The sequence below is a fragment of the Portunus trituberculatus genome, chromosome 41 (genome assembly GCF_017591435.1).
Source record: "Portunus trituberculatus isolate SZX2019 chromosome 41, ASM1759143v1, whole genome shotgun sequence".
In the NCBI taxonomy this organism is placed as follows: domain Eukaryota; kingdom Metazoa; phylum Arthropoda; class Malacostraca; order Decapoda; family Portunidae; genus Portunus; species Portunus trituberculatus.
This window is the reverse complement of record NC_059295.1, coordinates 9,909,783-9,933,487: the sequence shown is the minus strand read 5'-3', so window position 1 is coordinate 9,933,487 and position 23,705 is coordinate 9,909,783. Positions and strand designations below refer to the sequence as shown.

Genomic DNA, 23,705 nt, shown 5'->3' with positions numbered 1-23,705 from the left:
AAAAGAAAATTAATATCAAAATACGTATAGTTAGACTAGATGTTATTGGATATTATTACTTGGGTAATGTTTACCATATTTTCCAAATCTTATGTAAAACAGCAAAACAATTCTGGGCGTGCTAAGTAAAGAAACATTAAAAAGATAGAATGATGAAAGTGTTAGTCCACCGAGAAACAAAAAAAAAAAAAAAAAAAAAAAAAAAACAGCCAGACAAGATTTTATTACGGATTGTAATTTGACTGGTATTCCTATCAATAGATTAAATACCAAAGCAATGCAAACCCCCCTAAGAAAAGAGAAACATCATGATACTACATAAAGCCGAACAATTGTTTTTTGCACCCTCTCGACTGGTTCATCTCCTTTCCCGTCACGCTCACACTCCTCCTCTCTCCACCATCTCCTCCTCCTCCACCTACTCCAACACAGCGAGCCTTTGAATCACCCGGAAACACCTGCAAAAACACTCGAATTTGCTCTAAATAGGAAAGGAAACTGCTACCTTGGCTGCGGCAGGATGGTGGATGGGCTAGCTGGGCCTTGGCGGGAGTTCACCGGAGCTGGGCAGCTTAGAGCTCCGAGGATACCTTGGTGTGGTGTGTTGTGGTGTGTGGTATGATATAGTGTATGGTTCTTGTGGTGATGGTGGTGCTGTGGTATGTGGTGGTGTTTAGTGGTGGTAATTCTGTGGTGTTAGTGGTGGTAGTGGTGTCTGGTGGTGGTGATGGTGGTGCTGTGGTATGTGGTGGTGTTTAGTGGTGGTAATTCTGTGGTGTTAGTGGTGGTAGTGGTGTCTGGTGGTGGTGATGGTGGTGCTGTGGTATGTGATGGTGTTTAGTGGTGGTAATTCTGTGGTGGTAGTGGTGGTAGTGGTGTTTGGTGGTGCTGTGATGTGGTGGTGTCTGGTGGTTGTGTGGTGTGATGGTGTCTGGTTCTTGCGTGTGGTGATGGTGATGGTGGTGCTATGGTGATGGTAATGGTGGTGTCGTTTGGCATGATGTAGTGATAAGGTGTTAACACTACACACCCTCAAAGTTAGCTGCCATCTGTGTGTGGTGGAAAGGGCGGGAATCAGTAGGGACCATTATTGGTATTTAACTCTTGACTGTTACCAAGAGAGAGAGAGAGAGAGAGAGAGAGAGAGAGAGAGAGAGAGAGAGATAATGGTGTGAAGAACGGATGAGATGTATGGGAATGGGAAGGATGGATGTAGAGGGGGAGAGGAAGAAAGTAGGCCTATGGTACATGTCAAAGGCAGCTTAGCCAATGATAGCTACCATGAAAAAAATCTATACTACTTCGAAAGAAAAAAGGACTATAGAATATATTAATGAACTATTTGAAGACCATTGAAATTATCAATGCACTCTTTCAAACTACTAAAATCATGAATACACCCTTGGAAAACCAAAAAAAATCATGAGAACACCCTTAAAAATCCAATATGATCGTGAAAACACCATTGTAAAACTTCAAGAATCATGAATACACCCTTGGGAAACGCTGGAATCATAGAAATAGCTTGAAAGCACGTCCAACTAAAACTAATTAGAGTCTTTTCAGAGTAATATGCGTGACGCTGAAGTGTTTCGAAATTGCCATTTAAGGTGCTATGGTTTGCTATACTTTCAGGTGAAACTTAATTTTTTACTTGTTTTGCTATCTTGTTCATGTTCCACTCTTTCTGTCTCACTCAGTTGGTTTACCTTTGATCTTAATAAACAGCGGAGCTCCTGATAACATACCACCGAGTAGGTGCCCTTCTAATAATATTACACGACGTGGTCTTTGTTATGAAACCCTTTGTTATTTCATATGAACTATTTTCACAAGCTATATATGTAATTAGTGAGGTTTTAATGGGTGTTTTTTTTTTCAATTGATGATGTAGAATCTCTATTAAATCACGTATAAAATCATGAAAACACAATAAACGAAATCACAGTACGTCCTACTCGAGTGTGTACAAAAATTATGGGAATAATAATCATCAAGGCGCCACGAAACAGTTGAGAATAATCTTCAAAGTATGATTGAATGACGTGGCTCTCCATGACACTACAGGCTTCTCATCTCATCCCACTAGGAACTATATCAAGAACGCCAGGCCCTACATGATGAAAGGCTGCGACGCGGATTGCAAATCCAACCTCTTGTGTCGCCTCGTGGTGTCTGACACGTCTGACTACTCTCACTGCGATGGCCTCCGCTGAGTCTGAATTTAGCAGTGCCGCTCCTTGCCTCGCCCTGTGTCGCCCCTGCCGTGACAACTGTAGAGTCCTGCTAGTGCTTACCTTTCCAGTCCTTCCCTTGCAGTCGTTTATTTTTCTATCTTCTCTTCATTCTCTTCTACATAGCCATCTCTTATAATATATATTAATTTGGTGATTCTCTCTCTCTCTCTCTCTCTCTCTCTCTCTCTCTCTCTCTCTCTGCGATTTCAATAAAAAACGTATAAGAACTTCGATGTTTCATTACACTTTATAGATAAGTGCATGGTGCGTTCAGGAACCAGGAAAACCAGACGTCAAAGCTTCTCTTGTTGGTCATTTCTTAGTTGAGCTTACAAGGCGCAAGACACGTTAGTGATATGTGCTGGCGTGGACATCGTGTATGGCCGAATTTTGTTGTAGTTATGATGGCAGCGGGCACCACGGCGTCAGGTCACGTTATGTATATATATATATATATATATATATATATATATATATATATATATATATATATATATATATATATATATATATATATATATATATACTGTATATATATATAATAACTTTAGTTCTCCCAAGAGGGTATAGTAATGCATACATATACATACACACATGTATGTAAGTACATGCACATGCATGCATACATATATACCTACATCCATACACAATTACATAGGTTTATACTTATATGAAAAGGAAAAAAGCGACACACACACACACACACACACACACACACACACACACACACACACACATGTACACATAGACATGTAGATATTTATACATTACATTTAAACAGGTACACCCAGACACAGACTCTAAAAAGCATGTATATATATATATATATATATATATATATATATATATATATATATATATATATATATATATATATATATATATATATATATATGTGTGTGTGTGTGTGTGTGTGTGTGTGTGTGTGTGTGTGTGTGTGTGTGTGTGTGTGTGTGTGTGTGTGTGTGTGTGTGTGTGTGTGTGTGTGTGTGTGTGTGTGTGTGTGTGTGTGTGTGTGTGTGTGTGTGTGTGTGTGTGTGTGTGTGTGTGTGTGTGTGTGTGTGTGTGTGTGTGTGTGTGTGTGTGTGTGTGTGTGTGTGTGAGAGTGTGTGTAAGTGTGTGTGTGTGTGTGTGTGTGTGTGTGTGTGTGTGTGTGTGTTGTGTGTGTGTGTGTGTGTGTGTGTGTGTGTGTGTGTGTGTGTGTGTGTGTGTGTGTGTGTGTGTGTGTGTGTTTACGGAGGAGAGCGGCGCACCACAATGAGTATTCAAGGACATGTCCAAACGCTCCCACACAACAACATAGTGAACAGTGCGTCAGGCATTGCTCCTTGCTGTGTGTTGGGCTACAGAGTGGAGTCTTGTATGGAACTTTTAATCTTAAAGCTCTGTGGATGTGGATGTGAAGAGGATATACATTTCTCATCATGTGCTGTTGTGGATAGGATTGCGGTTCTTGAAGCATCAGTATACTGGAAGATGCAGCTGTAGTTGCCGATTTCTTAACTTCACATCTGCAGATGTGAATAATTTTCACACATTACAGTAATACAGAGTGCGTCATATCTGCCACACAAACCTCCAGACAGGAGAGAAATACTAATAAAATTATATATATACATGGTTTTTTTTATTATTTTTTTATGCATATAAGAGGGAGAACTACCAAACGTTGCCCAGTGGGAGATGTAGTGTTCTCCCGTTAACCCTAGCGGTGCCATATGACCTTAGCTGCTGCGGTGCCTAATGCAATAATTTCCATTTTTCGACTGTGAGAAAGAGGCTGATGACAGTCAGTCGGAGGAAGGGAGTTGATGAAACGAAAATATTTTGATTTCACCCTATATAATAAAAATATGTGAGTAGAACCCCTCAAACATGCGAAGAGTACTCCACACAAGGACGGATAAGGTCCTTGTACAGAGTTAGCAGTTGGAGAGGAGAGAAAAACTGACGGAGACGCCTCAGAATGCCCAACTTCATAAAAGCTGTTTTTAGCAAGAGATGAGATGTGAAGTTTTTCGTTTTGATTGTGAGTACAGGACAGACCGAGAATATTCAGTGTAGAAGAAGGGGAAAGTTAAGTGTCATTGAAGAAGAGGGGATAGTTGTCTGGAAGGCTGTGTCGAGTTGACAGATGGAGGAATTGAGTTTTCGAGGCATTGAATAATACTCTGTAAGTTTTCTCTACCTCAATCAGAAATCTTAGAAAGATCAGAAGTCAGGCGTTCTTTGGCGTCCCTGCCTGATCTGTTGACTTCCTGAAGGGTTGGTCGTCTCTGAAAGGACGTGGAAAGATGTATGGTGGTATCATTAGCATAAGAGTGGATAAGGCAAGAAGTTTGGTTAAGAAAATAATAAATGAATAATAAAAAGAGAGTGGGTGACAGGACAGAATCCTGAGGAACACCACTGTTAATAGATCTAGTAGAAGAACAGTGGCCGTCTATCATGGCTGCAATAAAATTTAACGGTCGAAAAGAAAACTTGAGATAAAATTGCAGAGAGGGATAGAAACTGTAGGAGGGCAGTTTTGAAATCAAAGCTTTGTGCCAGACTCTATCAAAAGACTTTGATATGTCTAACGCGATAGCAAAAGTTTCACTGAAATATCTAAAAGAGGATGACCAAGACTCAGTAAGGAAAGCCAGAAGACCACCAGTAGAGCGGCCTTGACATAAGTCCTACTGGCGATCAGATAGCAGATTGGGAAGTGAAAGATGTTTAAAAATCTTCCTATTGAGGATAGATTAAAGAAGTTTAGACAAACAAGAGATTAAATTAAGCTATATGGAGGTAGTTTGACCGCTATGTAGCGGCTCTCTCTCTCTCTCTCTCTCTCTCTCTCTCTCTCTCTCTCTCTTATTCTTGGTTCGATTCTATTTATCAATCCTCTCTCACTGCCACATTTTATCTTTCGATAACTTTCATAACCAATCATGTTTGTGTTCTCTCATCGCTCTGACTCTCACTCAGTCTTAGTCTCACTCTCACTCTCCATCTCTCACACTTACATTTAATTGTATATTTATTTTCATGATCTAATTCACGCCTGACTTCTCTTTTCTCACTGAGTCACGTCTTTTCTCATTCTCTATACGCACTTGTTCTCACTCTGTTAATCTCTCATTTCATGCTTACTTTTCACTCATCTCATTCATATTTACCCACCCTGCTCTCTCTCACTCTCTCTCTCTCTCTCTCTCTCTCTCTCTCTCTCTCTCTCTCTCTCTCTCTCTCTCTCTCTCTCTCTCTCTCTCTCTCTCTCTCTCTCTCTCTCTCTCTCTCTCTATATATATATATATATATATATATATATATATATATATATATATATATATGACCTGTTAGCCTCGCGCCAATTGTAATGAAGCTATTTGTGGCAGTGCGACAACAGGCTGAGGTGCGGCTTTTGCTCCGAGAACCATGATCCCAAAATCTGCAAGGAGCGCATTCTCAACAGAGAAAGTATTGTATCCCGATGCTCATACTGTCTGGTGTAGTAAAATGCCTGGATTGAGCAGTAGATATCACCTGAGACCCGCCGGTGCCCGCCGCAGGAGGAACGAAATAATGCCAGACTATATACCATCTAATGCCGTCTCCCCCACCCTACCTTATAGCGAGGCCTTCCCTCCGCTCCTCAGGCTGTCCCCGGTCATCTCAGTCACACGTCCCCATGATCTCACAGCAGGACACAGGACACTCCACGCCATCACCATATATCATGCTGTTTGATAAGGGAGGTCCAGTCACCTGATAAGGTTTTCCACCTCCCCTTGTCAGTCGTGTGAAAATACTGATGAGTTAGCCCTATGTGAGGTCAACTCTAGTATTTTCGCATCTCAACGATTTCGCATGGCGAAAAAGGTAAGGTTTGGCTTTCATGCCTGTCGACTGCGCAATTAGGTCATATCAGCTGCTATGGTGCCTAAGTGAGGTCAACTCCTCAGCATTTTTGCATCTAAACGATTTCGCATGACAAAAAAAAAAAAAAAAAAAAAAAAGTTTGGCTTTTATGCCTGTCGATTGCACGAGGGATCATAAAGGCAGACATGTCAGTTGGTGCCTTAGCTGGTGTTGAAGAGTCATGACAACAGCACCACCCGTTTCTATACGCTACGCGAACCCTTGCACTACCACGGTTTCCATTAAGAGATAGAAGTAAATTTGCTGCGGCAAGAGGTGAAACGACTGAAAACATCACAACCCCTGCTGGAGAAGAACGCAATCTACGGACCCCCAGCTATGTCTCTACATTGTCTGCAGGAAGAGATGGCAGGCATGAAGGTGAGGCTGGCACAGCATCCATCTCACCGCGGGTTTGAGCCAAGGAGGTTAGATTATAAGGAGGCGGTGTGACGTCACAAAAGTGAAGCCAGCGAGCTATTGGTCCGCTGCTGCCCCTACCCCCCTTCACCCAAAACATTGCCCACCGCCCATTGAAAATACAAGGAACGCCCGAGTTAAACTCCTTATTTTCAGTCTTTTGTCCATATTTCGAGGCTGCTTACCAAATATGTGACTTTAATAGACTCGCAATACTCGTGGCTTACTGTGCCACGAAGATTTAGATTTTAGACGGTAAATCATACATACAAATGAGATAATACAGTGTTTTCCAGGTTTGGTGGACTTGGGTGAAAGGTGGAAAGATGTCTTTGGGGCAAGCATATGACTAAAAAAGGTCATGTACGTACACATGTGAATATAAATGTGCATGTAGGTGTAAACATGTATATATACATGTGCATTTAAATGAAGGATAAATAAACTGTATATCAGGTGAAATTTGGCCTAAAGGTTGATTTTTCTTGGTATAGCAATTACTTAACACGTCAAAACTCTCTCTCTCTCTCTCTCTCTCTCTCTCTCTCTCTCTCTCTCTCTCTCTAAGAGATATACATTAATTAATATTCTCTCTCTCTCTCTCTCTCTCTCTCTCTCTCTCTTAGCTTTAATTTAGAATGGTGTGTGCTTTCATGTCACTGTGCGTTGGAAAAGCATCAATCACATAAATTTTACTCCACTATTTGTTCCTTGTCATGCATGAAACGAGAAAAGGTAATCTTTTTGCCATAATTTCACCTGGAAAAGTCCTGCTGTATTTCTTTTAATATTATAGCTATTTCGCATTAACATCGTTAATAACAGGTCTACATGACATATTTAGGAAACTATAATGTGGTTTACATAAGTTAAACCATCATTTCTTTCTTAGTTTTCCTCTAATAATGAAAAAGAAAGTGGCAATTTCCCATTGCTTAACACTGGAGAGGGCAATGTTTTGAGTGTAAGTTACGATCGTAAGCTCAGTCCACTGGCTTTACTTTTTTAGTACAGCGGGATAGGCGCATGGCGTTCTTTAATATAACCTCCTTGGTTTGAGCCAGCAACAGAACGACATACCAACACTACCAAGCTTTGTGTAGCTGTGGAGATGGACAACCGCCGCGATCACGGCTCCCATTCACAAATTTCCCTCAGCAATCAATGTCTAACCCACGTGCGAGAAATCGGAGCCGCCCCATCACAACACTGGTGAGCAGCATCGGAGTGAAGCCCCGACAGTCTGACATGGTCCACGATCAAGGCCCCGCCGCCTAGGAAACCGTCCCGGCAAATTAAGGCGCGCTCCACCACAGAAGTTACGCGCAGTGAGTCATATATAGCTGTTGGATTATTATGTACAGTGTACTACATATAGTGACAAGACTGTCCCCTGTTTTTAGTGTTCTTAAGCAACCCAGGTTTAGAAGGAAAACTCAGGATATATAAAGTTTGTATATTATGTACAAATTTACAAGTGCTGTCCATACACAACGTACAAGTACATACGGAAACTTGCTTAAAACTCGGTAAACTGTTTGTAATGTCACTGAGTTCACAGAGTGACTTAAATTCCCGCAGCACACAGGTTAGACGCACAACACACTTGACACACCCACACTTCCCCAGTCGCCGCTATATATACTCTTTTTGGCTTCTGCCTTCGCCGGCGCTGCAGCGCCCAGTCTCCAAGACAGGAAGTCGGTCATGTGACAAGGGAAATCTCAACTGGGTGTATTGTGTCGTTCATTACATTTATTTCTCGTTGGTAGTGATACCTAGATAAAATGCATCCTACCTATGGAGATTATATTAATTTCTTATTTATCTGAGTCAATCATGAATGCAACAACTACCTGATTAGTTTTATGAAATAAAGAAGCACCTGCAATCCTTTTCTTTAAGGAAAAGGCGAGGTCAGCATTCACAAGTGTTGCACCACATTACGAAGATTGCATCAGATTTCTATAATGATTGATATGTTTATGTACACAACGGGTCCTACCTATCCTATGGCGGGTATACACTCATTTGAAAATCTCTCTCTCTCTCTCTCTCTCTCTCTCTCTCTCTCTCTCTCTCTCTCTCTCTCTCTCTTATTATCGTTTGAAAGTGACATGGTTAATTATATTCAGGCGTATTAGAAAAAGATGCCCTCTGAACTCGATACCTATATATGATAGCTACCTAAGTAAGGTACTTAGACAAATATCACTTACGGAAAAAAAATAATAAAAAGAACAATTGAAAGTTGAAGAATTCAAATGATTGATTGATTGATTGATATATGTGTTGGATGAGATGATACAACAAAGGATCGAGGAGGAATGAACCTGTCAACCCCTCCTCTGGGCATAAAATGAAGGATAGTGTGACAGCATAGTAAAATCAAAGGATATATATATATATATATATATATATATATATATATATATATATATATATATATATATATATAAACTGCACATACAAATGCAGAAAAATCATAAGAGAATGATAGTCATTATTTACCTAGTCCTACTAGGTATAATACCAAAGTTCTTACCCTATCCACTCCTACGTTGACGATACCACCTTACATCTTTCCACGTCCTTTCAGAGACGTCCAACCCTTCAGAAAGTTAACAGATCACGCAGGGACGCCACAGAATGCCTGACTTCCGATCTTTCTAAGATTTCCGATTGGGGCAGAGAAAATCTAGTAGTTTTCAATGCCTCAAAAACTCAATTCCTCCATCTATCAACGCGACACAACCTTCCAGGCAACTATCCCCTCTTCTTCAATGATACTCACCTGTCTCCCTCTTCCACAATGAATATCCTCGGTCTGTCCTTTACTCTTAACTGGAAACTTCATATCTCATCTCTTGCTAAAACAGCTTCTATGAAGTTAGGTGTTCTGAGGCGTCTCCACCAGTTTTTCTCACCCTTCCAACTGCTTACTCTGTATAAGGGCCTTATCCGCCCGTGTATGGAGTACTCTTCGCATGTTTGGGGGTGTTCCAGTCACACAGTTTTACTAGGTAGGATGGAATCAAAAGCTTTTCGCCTCATCAATTCCCCTCCTCGGACTAACTGTCTTCAGCCTCTTTCTCACCGCCGAAATGTTGCAACTCTTTCTATCTTTTATCGTGATTTTCATGCTAACTGTTCTACTGATCTTGCTAACTGCATGCCTCCCCTCCTCCTGCGGCCACACTGCACAAGGCTTTCTTCTTCCTCTCATCCCTATTCTGTCCAACTCTCTAACGTAAGAATTAACCAGTACTTTCAATCATTCATCCCTTTCACTGGTAAACTCTGGAACTCCCTCCCTGCATCTGTATTTCTGACTTCCTACGACTAGTCTTCTTTTAAGAGGGAGGTATCGAGGCATTTGCTCCAGAATTTTGGCTGACGCTTTGTCACTTTTTTGGAGAGCCAGTACTCAAGTGGGCCTTTTTCTTTAATCTTTTCTTTTTTTTTTTTTGCCCTTGGCTGGCCCTCTTCCCTACATAAAAAAAAAGTCACAAGAGAAAGGAAACTTACCGTAAGTTCCTTGAAAATATCGAGACTTTAAACATGCACAAAACTATAAAGTCAATCAACCTTATTCATTTCCATGCTCTGAAAGAGACTCCTGAACACTTAAAATTCAGTGAAAAAAAAAAAATAATTTTAGGTGCTGATGGAAAGACGGAAGTCAGTGTTGGCAACTTGGCGGAGAGTTTTTGTGCTAGTACTTCGAGTTGTTGTGGTGGAGGTGGTACTCTGCGGCGGCAGGATGGTGGCGGTGCGCACATATATGAAGGTAGGGCAGCACCGCGGATATGATAAATGTGTGAGTATAGGAGAGAGTGACCAAGGACAAGTGTGCTTTTGTTTAGTGTGTGTGTGTGTGTGTGTGTGTGTGTGTGTGTGATGGATTTAGATTTTCTACATTAGGTAATTTTCAGTATACGCAGGTGTACAGATGCAGCTTCACATATGTCAAGGTAAAAAAGGAACTTTGGGTAAAACTGCAGAACAAAACCTTCTCTTTCCCCTCCAGCTTCCTCCCGGCACCAACATTTAAGCTTGGGAACCTGGGTGTTAGTGAATTTCTCGTCAGTTTCAGTGGCATGAAAAAGAGTGCACCAATGGATAGAAGGCATGTTTCAAAGACACTTTTCTTCTCTACACTTCCCCTCGCAAATGACTCACTTGGAATTAATTTAGTAAATAATTTTTGGGTAGAACATGAAAATCCCTGCTTTAAGTTAGGTTAGATTTAGCGGTAAATTTACAGTCTTACACCATGCTTTCACTTCAGGATGAAACTACTTTCATATGGTAGTTTTTGACCTGTTTTAAAATAATCCACACGTTATTTCCATTGCAAATCAGTACTTTTTATATTTCTCCTTTCCTCAGAAAAACACGGTCTAATCCCTCAGAAAGTATGGTATTGCAATGAAAACAAAAAAAGGCTTAATACAAAACAGACCAAAATGTAGCAAAAAATAGTTGTTATCACTAAGTACCACAAAAGGAACCAACCAAAATTTGGACTGTCACTGCTGTGGAGAGAACCCGACTCTACCATGGTCACCACTGGCTACACCAACCTATTGAAACTTATTTACTTAACCAAAACTAATCTAACTCTAACTTAAATCTTAGCTAACCTATCATAATCTAGTTGAGGTGACACACACCACTGATATGTCTTTCTTAGAACAAACTAACTTTATCTAACATAATTAAACTGATCTAAGCAAAGCAAGCTAACCTAACCTGACCAGCAATACGAAGAAATTAATAGGTATGAAATTGTTACCTTATTTCTCTTTGTAAAATCTGGCGATACAATGGAAATGATCGAGGTGACGCCTTGCCCAGACAGATATATTCCATGGGCTGATTCAAATCCAGTCACTTCTCTCCACAAACTGCTCTGATTGGCTGTATTGTATTGTTTTCATTGGTTGGTGGCTGCATGCTCAAACAAAAGAACCAATCATCATCATTGATTTCACACATGCGTAAATGATGTGACTATGCACACACCTAATGGCGTCCCTCTGTGCCTGTCAGTCCAACTCACACTTGAAAATCATTGTGTGTTAGCTTGTTCCCAAAAAACGGTAAATCTTTAAAAATTGTCAACTTTAGTTATAAAAAATTTTCAACCACTATGTATAGGTTCAAACTACTCACTCAGAATGAGAAGCTCTTTGAGATGAGAAGGGTAAGAAAAGCCATATTGATTATGGTATAACACTGTAATAATTCTGATTTAGTTAGGAGTGAGGTTTAGTTAGAATGCATCAATGGTTGCATATGCATAGAACATGAAAATCCCTGAATTTATAAGAAAATCCCAAAATCTAGCAATTTTGTTTTTTGACAATGAGGAATGCTCACTTTGTGTTCTAAGCATCAAAATTCAACCATTAATGCATTCCATAGTACCTAATGTCATACTGACAGCTTTCTAGATATTCACCGAGACCTAATGGAAAAGTGGGAGTTTTGGATGAGGAAAGCTAAGATAGACTCATTTTTGCAATTCCTGAAATGTCTATGTTTGGGTAAATTGGGAGAAAATCCCTAAAATACTGTTGAAATCTTATATAAATGAAGTAAACCAGTTAATCTAAAGAACAAGTTTAAATTTTAACTCATTCACCAAGCTCTCACTTCCAGATGAAACTTTTTTCTGGTAATTTTTTATTTATTTATTTTTTTATCTGCTTTGAATGAATCTGCATTGTTTGTCGCAAATTAGTATTTTTTATTCCCACCCTCCCCCTTCCCCAAAAAATGCAATCGATCACATCAGAGAGTACTTTTTTTACGATGAAAAATATAAATTATATAAAATGCCGACCAAAATCTACAAGGAATGTTCAAAGTACCACAGCAGTAACAGTTCAAAATTTGGACTGCTACAGCTGTGAAGATTATTCACTGCCACCGCTATGCACTACTGGCTAGGCCAACCTAATCAAACTTATCTGATGTGATGAAGCCTAACCTTGAGTTAATGTAACCTAATCTAGTTGAGGAGACATGAATTGCTGAGACATCCTCCTTAGAATGAACTAACTTAACCTAACCCTATTATGCTGATCTAAACTAAAGGAAACTAGCCTAACCTGACTGGCAAGGCTAAGAAATGAATATGAAGTCATTACTTTATTTCTCTTTATGAAGCCTGGCAATGCAATGGAAATAATGTATGAGGAGGAGGTAGTAGATACCTACTGAAACAATAACTTACTTCCAGTTAGATCTAATACCACTAGTTCAGTTGGTGCTGTGAACCTTCCGTTAAAGCTAGTTGTGTCTCACAACTCAAGGGGGCAGTCACAGCCTACCCTCTAAAGACAACTCTCCTTCTTCACACAAAACTACATGCACTTACCACAAATACACCCTTCACTTGAAAATCAAAATTTAAAAGAAAATAGGAACTCATAACAATGCCTTGGAGTCCCCTTCTGGGGAGGGGACCAAAAATGTTCCCAGGACACCTCCCTCAACTTTTACTACATTAACTTCTGCAAGATTTGCGGTATTAGATCTAATTTTCAATCTGTGGAACACCACCTCTCCTCTATTAAACCTCATCTTTTCCTCACCGAAACACAGCTGTCTGAGGCAACTAACAGTTCCCCCTTCTCTGTTCCCTCCTACTTTCTCTATTCTCATTTTCATTCCAAAGCAGGATGTTGCGTCTATGTATGCAACGACTTACTTGCTCTCGTACCCACGCTCTTGAATCTTCCGAGTTTTCCATCATCTGGCTTCGACTCAACAGTCACTCTCAAACTAAATTCATCTGTGCTGTTTATCTCTCCCCTAACTCTTCTGACTATAGTAAATTCCACATGAAAATTAATGTTTTGAGACTGTAAATGTTGCAGTTATTAAGAAAAAGTTGGTGGGTGTGTCAAGACTAAGGGAAGAATGATCTCACCTGGGGACACATGTGATTCTCTACTTCTTTCCAGAATCTTTTCCTTGTTTATGTGGAAGTTCTCCGTTACCTTATTATCCCCATGGCTAATCTTTGCATCTTTTGCTACCCTCTCTATTTGTTTTCTTTTGTTTGTATTTGTTGTATGACTCATGATTCTCCTTCTGCAGCTATATTCTGTATGCATGCTTGTACAGCCAAACTGACGTGTTTCTTTTTTGGATTAATTTTGTTATATATATATATATATATATATATATATATATATATATATATATATATATATATATATATATATATATATATATATGCATATATACAGTACATACACACACACACACACACACACACACACACAGTAAAATCTCAGCTCACGACCATAATTCGTTCCTAAATCCTGTTCGTCGCCCGATTTGTTCGTCCCCTGAATCAATTTTTCCCATAAGAATGTATTGAAATACCATTAATCCGTTCCAGACCAAAAAAAAATCATACTTTTGTCCATAAAACCCATTCAAAATAGACCTTTAATGTATGCATGACATGAACGAAATAATTATAAAAAGCCTAAATCGTTTTACTCACCTAAATGCTATCAAAATGATAATAAAATGAATAAAAAAGAAAAGGTTATTTACCTGAGAGACTGGACGTTGATGGCATGATGGAATGGAGGAGAGGAGGATGGGGAGGAAGACAGACAAGATCCGAGAAGACAGTCATGAGAGAGGACTTTGGATGTGCGCAGCATGCCAGAGCTACACAACACAACACAAGTCAGTGCCGCTATGTGGGGTCCCGTTATAGCAGAGAGGATAACGCCGAGGAAGCTACAGTAGAGCGCGCCGGTAACATCACCATGCCCAGGAAAAACAGGAGAAAATCGTGGTGGAACGGAGATTATGTTATGTAATATTTTTCGTATGTTCCTGTTTCTATTTTCTTTTGTGCTTATGTTTTGTTTTGTTGTTGTGTGATAGCCGGGTTGGCTATCACGCAAACGGCTCGCTGCAGGCGAGCTGTTTAACTGCGTTCGTCCCCTGAAATATCGTTCGTCCCCTGGATCGATATATTGACAAATTTTTTGGTCGTTTCCAACAAGGTGGTGTGTGTGTGTGTGTGTGTGTGTGTGTGTGTGTGTGTGTTTCACTGTTTGATCTGCTGCAGTCTCTGATGAGACAGCCAGACGTTACCCTACGGAACGAGCTCAGAGCTCATTATTTTCCGATCTTTGGATAGGCCTGAGACCAGGCACTCACCACACACCGGGACAACAAGGTCACAACTCCTCGATTTACATCCCGTACCTACTCACTGCTAGGTGAACAGGGGCTACACGTGAAAGGAGACACACCCAAATATCTCCACCCGCCCGGGGAATCGAATCCCGGTCCTCTGGCTTGTGAAGCCAGCGCTCTAACCACTGAGCTACCGGCGTGTGTGTGTGTGTGTGTGTGTGTGTGTGTGTGTGTGTGTGTGTGTATGTATGTATGTATGTATGTGGGTGTGGGTGTGTGTGTGTGTGTGTATTTACCTAGTTGTAGTTTTACAGGGCCTGGGCTTTATACTCGTGTGGCCCTGTCTCCGTATCTACACTTATCCAATCTTACTTTAAAAGTATGCACATTCATTGCAGACACTACTACTTCATTTAAATTGTTCCACATCTCAATACATCTTTGCGGGAAACTATGTTTAACATCTCTCAGACATCTTCCTTTTCTCAGCTTTTTACTATGCGATCTTGTGCTTTGAATGTCATATTCTTCTCTCAGGATCAGTTTCTCATTATCCACTTGGTCCATTCCGTTGATCAATTTATAAACTTGTATCAGATCTCCTCTCTCCCTTCTTTGTTCCAGGGTTAGTAGATCCATAGCCTTTAGTCTCTCCTCATATGTCATCCCTTCAAATTCTGGAACCATTCTTGTAGCCATTTTTTGTAGTCTCTCCAACTTCCTTATGTGTTTCTTTTTATGAGGGGTTCACACTACTCCGGCATATTCCAATCTGGGTCTTATTATGGTACTTATCAATTTCTTCATCATTTCTTTGTCCATGTAGTGAAATGTTACTCCAATATTCCTTAGCAAATTATATGTTTCTCTAAAAATTCTATCAATATGGCTTACCGGTTGATTGTTTTCTTCCATCGTCACTCCTAAGTTCTTTTCCTTTTTTACTTTCTCCAGTTCTACTCCTTCTCCCATCTTATAGATTCCCACGGGTCGTCTTTCACTCTTTCCCAATTCCATGACATGGCTTTTGTTCACATTGAATTCCATTTCCCACTTTTTACTCCATTCCCAGATCTTATTTAGGTCTTCTTGCAGTATTTCACAATCCTCTTTTTGCTTTATAACTCTGCATAGTTTTGCATCATCTGCAAACAGAGATATGTAGCTGTTCACTCCTTCTGGCATGTCGTTAATATAAATGAGGAAAAGTATTGGTACCAATACTGACCCCTGTGGCACTCCGCTTTCTACTGCTCTCCACTTGGACTTCATATCTTTAACTACCGTCATTATTTCTCTCCCCCTCAAATAATTTTCTATCCATCTCAATGTGCTTCCTTTTAAGCCATTCTTCTCCTCTAAGTTCCATAGTAATCTTGCATGTGGCACTTTGTCAAACGCCTTTTTTTAAATCCAAATAAATACAGTCAACCCATCCCTCTCTCTTTTGTACTCTATCAACTATTGTAGAATAGGAACTCAATAAATTAGTTACACACGACCGTCTTTTTCTAAAACCAAATTGGCTATTTGATATTAATTTGTTGTCTTCAAGGAACTCGATCCATTGTTTCTTTATTATTCTTTCACACATCTTGCATATTACACTAGTTAGTGATACCGGTCTGTAATTTAAAGGTTCTTCCTTCCTTCCGCTCTTATATATGGGAACCACCTCAGCTCTTTTCCATTCTACTGGTACTGTTCCCTTTTCTATTGAGCATTTTATGATGTATATAGGACTTTCTAGTTCTTCCCTACATTCTTTCAGTATTCTGCCTGAGACTTCATCCGGTCCCATTGCCTTCTCTTCATCCAGTTCCTTCATTAACTCTTTTTTTTCAAGCTTGGTTACTTTAATCTCTTTCATATAGACTGTCTCTCTATTACCCTGTGGTGTTTCAAATTTGGATTCCTTAGTAAAGACCTGGAATTTATTATTCAATAGTTCTGCCATACTTTTTGGGTCTTCCACCATCCCGTTCTCTCCTTTTAACTTTTCTATTGTTTCTTTTTGCCTAATTTTTCCATTTATGAATCTAGAACAATTTTGGTTGCTCCTTACATTTTTCGACAATGTCCTTTTCAAAGTTCTTTTCCTCTTCCTTCCTCACCTTAGCATATTCATTTCTTGCTGTTTTGAAGTTTTCCTTATATTCTGGATTTCTACTTCTCGTCCACCTTTTCCATGCTCCATCTCTTTTCTCCTTTGCCCTAGCACACCTTGCATTAAACCAATCTTTCTTTCCTTCTTCTTTAGGTCTATATTTTGGGACATATTCCCTGACTCCTGTTTTGTATATTTCCAAAAATAAGTTATACTTCTTTTGCATTGTCTCTGAGTTTTCCATCTCCTCCCAGTTTACATTTTTAAGATAGTTCTTGAGATTCTCAATATCAGCCTTTCCGTAATTTAATCGGTCTCCTTTGTATGAATCGTCTCTATCTTCCTTTCCCTCTTCTATATCCATTTCTAATATTACATGGTCACTCTTTCCCAATGGGCACTTATATCTTATATCATCATTCATTTGTATACCCCTTGTAAAAACTAGGTCCAATCTCGCTGGCTTGTCGTTTCCTCTGAATCTTGTGCATTCCTTTACTTTCTGGTCCATCATATTGTGTATCATTAGGTTCTGGAATCTTTTCCCCAGGCTTCTTCCCCCATACCACTTTCATAATTTTTCCAGTCCACTTCTTTACAGTTGAAATCTTCTAATATCACTGTTCTCCTTTCTTTAACGATTCTCGTTAGACTACTTATTGTGTCATCTATCATGTCTTTATATTCTTGATTGGTCCATGAATTTGTTTTTGGTGGCACATATGTTACAATGATTGTTAACTCTTTTTTATTAATATGCATCTTAACATACAGTACTTCTGCTTTTCCTTCCCCACATTCCACTTGGTTTGTGTGTGTGTGTATATATATATATATATATATATATATATATATATATATATATATATATATATATATATATATATATATATATATATATATATATATATACACATATATACACACACACACACACACACACACACACACACACACACACACACACAGCTAGATAGAGTCATAGCAGAGAACGATACCTTCAAAAAAGAAATCTATATGTTAACGAGAGAGAACAAAGAGCTATTGAAAGAAAAAGTGGAAATGGAGAAAGAAAATCAACATTTAAGGAAACAATATGACAAGATGAAGGCAAAACTCCTCGATATGGAAAAGAAAATATCCGAAGGAGACTTGGGGAAGGAGGAATGCCGTAACGTAATTGATACCAAGATGAAGGAAGTGAAACATGAACACCAAGAAGTACAAAAGTTCTTTAAGGAGATAATGAAAAAGCAAGAAGAAAATAAAGTGATTACACAGAGTGAAATGGTAAAGGCATTGAAGGAAAATGAGTATGTGGTGAGAGATATTGCTGAAAAGAAAAAATGTGTGATTATAACAGGTTTGAGGGAGGAATCTAACAGGAACTGGCAAGATAGGAGGGATAAGGAAAATGACAGGATTAAGTTTTTACTGAATAAGATCTCCGAGGAGGAAGAATGCCTATATGCTGAGGTAGAGGAAAGAGTGAGACTAGGAGCTTTTGAGGAAGGCAAGAGTAGACCATTAAAATTGAAATTAAAGTCTCAGGTGGCAGCCGAGGCCTTGCTGAGGAGGGCCTGGAAACTTAAAGACTATGAGGAAACCAAAACAATTTACATAAGAAGAAATATGACACAGGATGAAAGAATGAAAATGAAAGAGCTTGTAACTGAAGTGAGAGAGAAGAATGAGGAAAGAACCGAGGAGGAAAAGACCAAGTTTTTTTGGAGGATGAGAAATGGGAGGCTGAAGAAGTGGTGGATAAAACAGATGGAATAGACATTACACTGACTGAAACATGGAAGAAAGAGATTAGGAATGGAATTCAAGTGACTTACACGAATATAGATGGATTTCTGTCTAAGAGGCTAGAATGTATGGATTACCTAAGAAACAATGAACAATGTGTGGTGGAAACAAAGTTAAGGCCTGAAATAAAGCTAGACTGGTTTGATGTAAAACACTACAAAGTATGGAGAAATGATAGAAAAATAAAGGAGGTGGTGGTATAATGGTTCTTACTAAGGAAGATCTGATAGTGAAGGAGGTGAACTATAGTAAGAGAAATGAGGAAGTGATAAGTATGCTTATAACAGATGGCAAGAGGGACATTAATATTATAACAGTATACATACCACCCAGAACCAGTGCTTGGGAATATGAACAGTATCAAATGGTGATGAGAAATACTCTAGACAGAATGAAGCAAGAACTCATCAGAAAGGATAGAGTGATGATAGTTGGAGACTTTAATTGCAAAGAAATAGTGTGGGAAGACTACGAAGTGGTGAATGGTGGTGAGTGGGCAGAGGAATTGTTAAAGGTAGCAACAAATAACTTGATGACACAGTGGGTGAGATCACCAACAAGGTGCAGGGGACAAGATGTTGCAGCAAGGTTGGATTTGGTATTTACCAGGGCATCTCTAAAAGAGGAAATTGAACATGAATGTCCCTTGGGGAAAAGCGATCATGATGTCCTAAGCTTTGAGCTGGATACGGAATTAAGCACGAATAAGATTGTGGAGCACAGGAGGAAAAATTAAATTATGTTAGGGCAAATTATAACCATATAAGGGAGTTCTTTAATGAAATTGACTGGTCCGTGGTATACCAGGAAAGGGATATGCAATTGAAATATGATAAATTTATGGATTTATATAACTCTGCTGTGAAAAGTTTGTGCCATATCACAGAAAGAGGACTTTAAATAATAAACAGTGGTTTAATAGAAATTGTGAAGAAGCAAAAAGAACAAAGAAAAGGCATGGAAGAAACTTAAGAAAAACAGTGATGTATTATCAAGAGAAGTCTACAAAACAGCAAGGAATAGATATGTTGAAGTAAGGAGAACAGCACAGAAGGAATATGAACAGAGGGTGGTGGAAAACTGTGATAGTGACCCAAAATGTTTTACAAATTCATAAATGGAAAACTAAATAAAAGGGAGGCAATAGAAAAGGTAAAAATGGGAAGAAGTATATGAAGATGCTAGAGATATAGCTGAAATTTTGAACGACAACTTTTGCAAAGTGTTTACAAAGGAGGAGCATTTTATGGGAGGAAGGCCTACGGAAATAAAGCAAATGCAGGACATCATGGTTACTAAGGAAGATGTAAGGAAAATTATAAGCAATCTGGATATTAATAAATCAATGGGGCCTGATGGCATATCTGGGAGGTTGCTAAAAGAATGTAAGGATCAATTGTTGAACCCCATATTTGATATTGTGGAAACCTCCATACGAACAGGATTAGTCCGAAAGAGTGGAAAAGAGCTGACATTGTGCCTATATATAAGAATGGTAGTAGAATGGAACCGCTAAATTATAGACCAGTATCGTTGACTAGTATATTGTGCAAGGTATGTGAAGAAGTAATTAAAGCTAAGTGGAGTGAGTATCTAGAAAGTGAAAACATTCTGAGTGAAAGGCAGTTTGGTTTCAGAAAAGGAAGATCGTGTATCCAATTTATTATGTTTTTATTCAAGAGTGACTGACATACTACAACATAGAGAGGGATGGGTGGATGCTATCTACCTGGACTTGAGAAAGGCCTTTGATAAAGTACCACACAATAGACTGATGTGGAAACTAAAGAAGATTGGAGGAGTAAATGATAAACTAGCAAAATGGATGGAAAATTACTTAATGGGAAGAGAAATGAGAACAGTGGTGAGAGGAAAGAAGTCCGAGTGGAAGAAGGTAACCAGTGGAGTTCCACAAGGGTCAGTGCTTGGTCCCATCATGTTTTTGATTTATGTTAATGATATGCCAGTAGGAATTGACAGTTACATGAACATGTTTGCGGACGATACTAAAATTATGAGGAGAGTAAAGAATGTGGAAGATTGTAACAAGTTACAGGAAGATCTTGATAAAATATATGAGTGGAGTAAAGAGTGGCAGATGGAATTTAATATAGACAAGACCCATGTTATGAAAATGGGAAGAAGTAGATACAGACCAAACAGGGATTACAGGCTGGGTGATGAGAAAATTAAAGAGACCAATGAGGAGAAAGACTTAGGAGTAACTGTGCAAAACACTTTGTCACCGGAGAAACACATTAACAAGATTTTTGGAAAACATATAACATGCTTCAAAATATTGGCCTTGCATTCCACTACCTAGATGAAGGAATGATGAAGAAGATATTATGTACCTTAATAAGACCCCAGTTAGAATATGCAGCATGTGTCTGGTCACCGCATATGAAGAAAAATGTGAAGAAGGTGGAAAGGGTACAGAGGCTGGCAACAAGGATGGTACCAGGACTCAGGAGTTAGACTATGAGGAAAGACTGAGGAAGCTGGGGCTGACCACATTAGAAGAGAGAAGAACAAGAGGAGACATGATAACTATGTATAAATTGGTGAACAAGATTGACATATTGGACAGAGAGTTGATAAAGGTGACCACAAGTAATCATCTCCGAGGACATGGAAAAAAGCTAATAAAAGACATCTGTCTAAATGACGTGAGAAATACAGTTTCCGCATCGTAGTATTGATAAGTGGAATAAACTGAGCAGTGATGTCGTTGACGCAGTGTGTGTCAATCAGATGAAAGAGAGATATGACAGGAATGGACAAGGAGGCAGGACACAGAGAGCTTAGCTTGGGCCCTGTAATACACAAATAGGTAAATACACACACACACACACACACACACACACACACACACACACACACACACACACACACACACACACACACACACACACACACACACACACACCAGAGAAGACTGTTTGTTGCTGCATGAAGATATAGACAAAATTTATGAGTGGAGTAAGAAGTGGAAGTTAGAATTCAGTGTCAAGAAATGCCATGTAATGGAATTGGGTAAGAGTAAGAGAAGACCAGTATGGAACTATTTGATGGGAGAGGAACAAATAATAAAAACTAAAGAAGAAAAGATCTGGGTGTGGTTATACAAGGAACGCTGAGCCCGGAAAAATACATAAGTAAAATATTTGGAACAACGTATAAAATGCTGACTGATATTAGGGTGGCATTTCAATACATGGACAAAGATATGATTAAGAGAATTATTATGAGTATGATACGTCCACAGTTAGAATATGCAGCAGTGGTGTGGTCACTGAGCTTGAAAAAGATATAAGAAAATTAGAACAGATTCAGAGGATAGCTACAAAGATGGTGCCGGAAATAAAAGACCTAACATATAAAGAAAGGCTGAAGGAAATGGGACTGCCAACCTTACAATAGAAGAGAAAGAGAAGACCTAATAACAATGTATAAAATAGTTAATGACATTGAAAAGATAGACAAGCAAGGCCTGGTGCTGGTGGCAGATGAAGCTGGAAGGACAAGAGGACATGCAAAGAAGATCAGGAAGAGGCAGTGTGTGAAGGATATTGAAAGATACAGTTTTCTACATAGAACAGTGAAAAAAGTGGAATGCATTGAGTGATGAAGTTGTTACAGCATGTAATGTGCATAGCGTTAAAGAAAAATTAGATGAATGAAGGTATGGGATCAGGATACTATGAGCCCCATTCAAACTCTGTACAATACAATTAGGTAAATACAGCTAGGTAAACACACAAACAGAAAAAAAAACAAAAAGGACACTATGAGATTGAATGAATACAAAGGTAAAAAAAAAAACAACACACACACACACACACACACACACACACACACACACACACACACACACACACACACACACACACACACACACACACACACACACACATACTCTCTCCTCCCAGGGCACCTGTATAAAGATGTATGATAACAGAAGATCATTGCATGCAGTGTGCTTAACTTGTCTTGTACTATTCAAGATGAAAGATATGTTTGTGGATGGTTTTGATGGAGCTATGCTTTGTGTATTCTCATCTCTCCTGAAAGCCTTCCATTTATTCCTTAAATCCATCAAAGGTATGTGATTGAATTGGTTGAGAAGAAGAAAGCTACTTGTTTGCATACAGTGCATATCTCACTCTTGGCAGAGCCTGACCCATGTCTAAGTTGCTGAGGGGAAACCTACTTCTTGTAGTAATGAGGATGTTGAAGAAGAGACACATCAAAAGGAAGGAGTTAATGAGGAAAATGAATATAATGAGGAAACATAAATTTCAAAAGCAGCCTTCCCCAGGTATGAAATAATATATAATTGTAAATGTGTAGTTCTCTTACTATTGTACTGATAGGTACCAGAATTACTTTGATAGTTTTCTGTCACATTCAAAACTACAGAGTGTGTTTTCATGGCTTGTATGGGCTGCATCACTACAGTTTTCTCTCTTTCATGTGAGGTTGTTAGACCTCACTTACCTTGATTGCATTACTTTTCTTGTTAATTTTTCCTGTATGTTATTCTTTTTAGTTTTTAATCCTATTTTTCTTTCTCTTTATGAATAATAGTACTTTTATGTTTATTGTGTCAAAATAATTTAATGAACTGGAAAGCAGTAGCACAGATGAACATAGAAATTTTAGAGAGGTCTATGCAGTATTGTATAGATGGCTTGTACTGATAATGAATAAAAGGAGTGCTTTGATTTGCAGGCTGCAGTGAAGGGAATGGAGATGAGCTAGAGATGCTCAGGAGAAACAACAGCAGTTTGGCCAAGGCTCTCTCTGATCAGAAGATAGAAACTAACAATTGGTTAGTGCACTTTTAAATTTTTTCAGTAGATTTTATTTAATTTTGATCAATTTGAGATTTAGGAAAGTGCCATTCTCATGTTGAGTGGTTGATGAGTTGGCTGCTCTACACAGTCCCAGGCCTTGTCATGTGAAGTAGGATGGCCATAATCTTTTTTTCCATTGATGACTTGCCCTGCCATTGATAACCAGTAACCAGTAGAGGCAGT

The 23,705-nt window shown here is 39.0% G+C and overlaps 2 protein-coding genes across 3 annotated transcripts in view; both read left to right on the top strand.

Annotated features, from left to right (window-relative positions):
* The window catches only part of LOC123516971 (sphingomyelin phosphodiesterase-like), a 14,043-nt gene extending 11,579 nt beyond the window's left edge, over positions 1–2,464 (top strand). The window contains exon 13 of the mRNA XM_045276771.1: positions 2,090–2,464. Coding sequence (XP_045132706.1) covers positions 2,090–2,216 — 127 coding nt within the window. The 3' untranslated portion in view covers positions 2,217–2,464. The remainder of the gene's footprint in view (positions 1–2,089) is intronic.
* A 7,766-nt stretch (positions 2,465–10,230) lies between these two features.
* Positions 10,231–23,705, top strand: part of LOC123516622 — a 68,609-nt gene continuing 55,134 nt past the window's right edge. The window contains exons 1-3 of one of the 2 annotated variants that reach the window (XM_045276182.1): positions 10,231–10,353; positions 22,839–22,984; positions 23,398–23,497. In XM_045276182.1, coding sequence (XP_045132117.1) covers positions 22,849–22,984; positions 23,398–23,497 — 236 coding nt within the window. In that variant the 5' untranslated portion in view covers positions 10,231–10,353; positions 22,839–22,848. Of the gene's footprint in view, positions 10,384–22,838; positions 22,985–23,397; positions 23,498–23,705 lie in introns of both variants that reach the window. The other variant, XM_045276184.1, reaches the window with a different exon arrangement.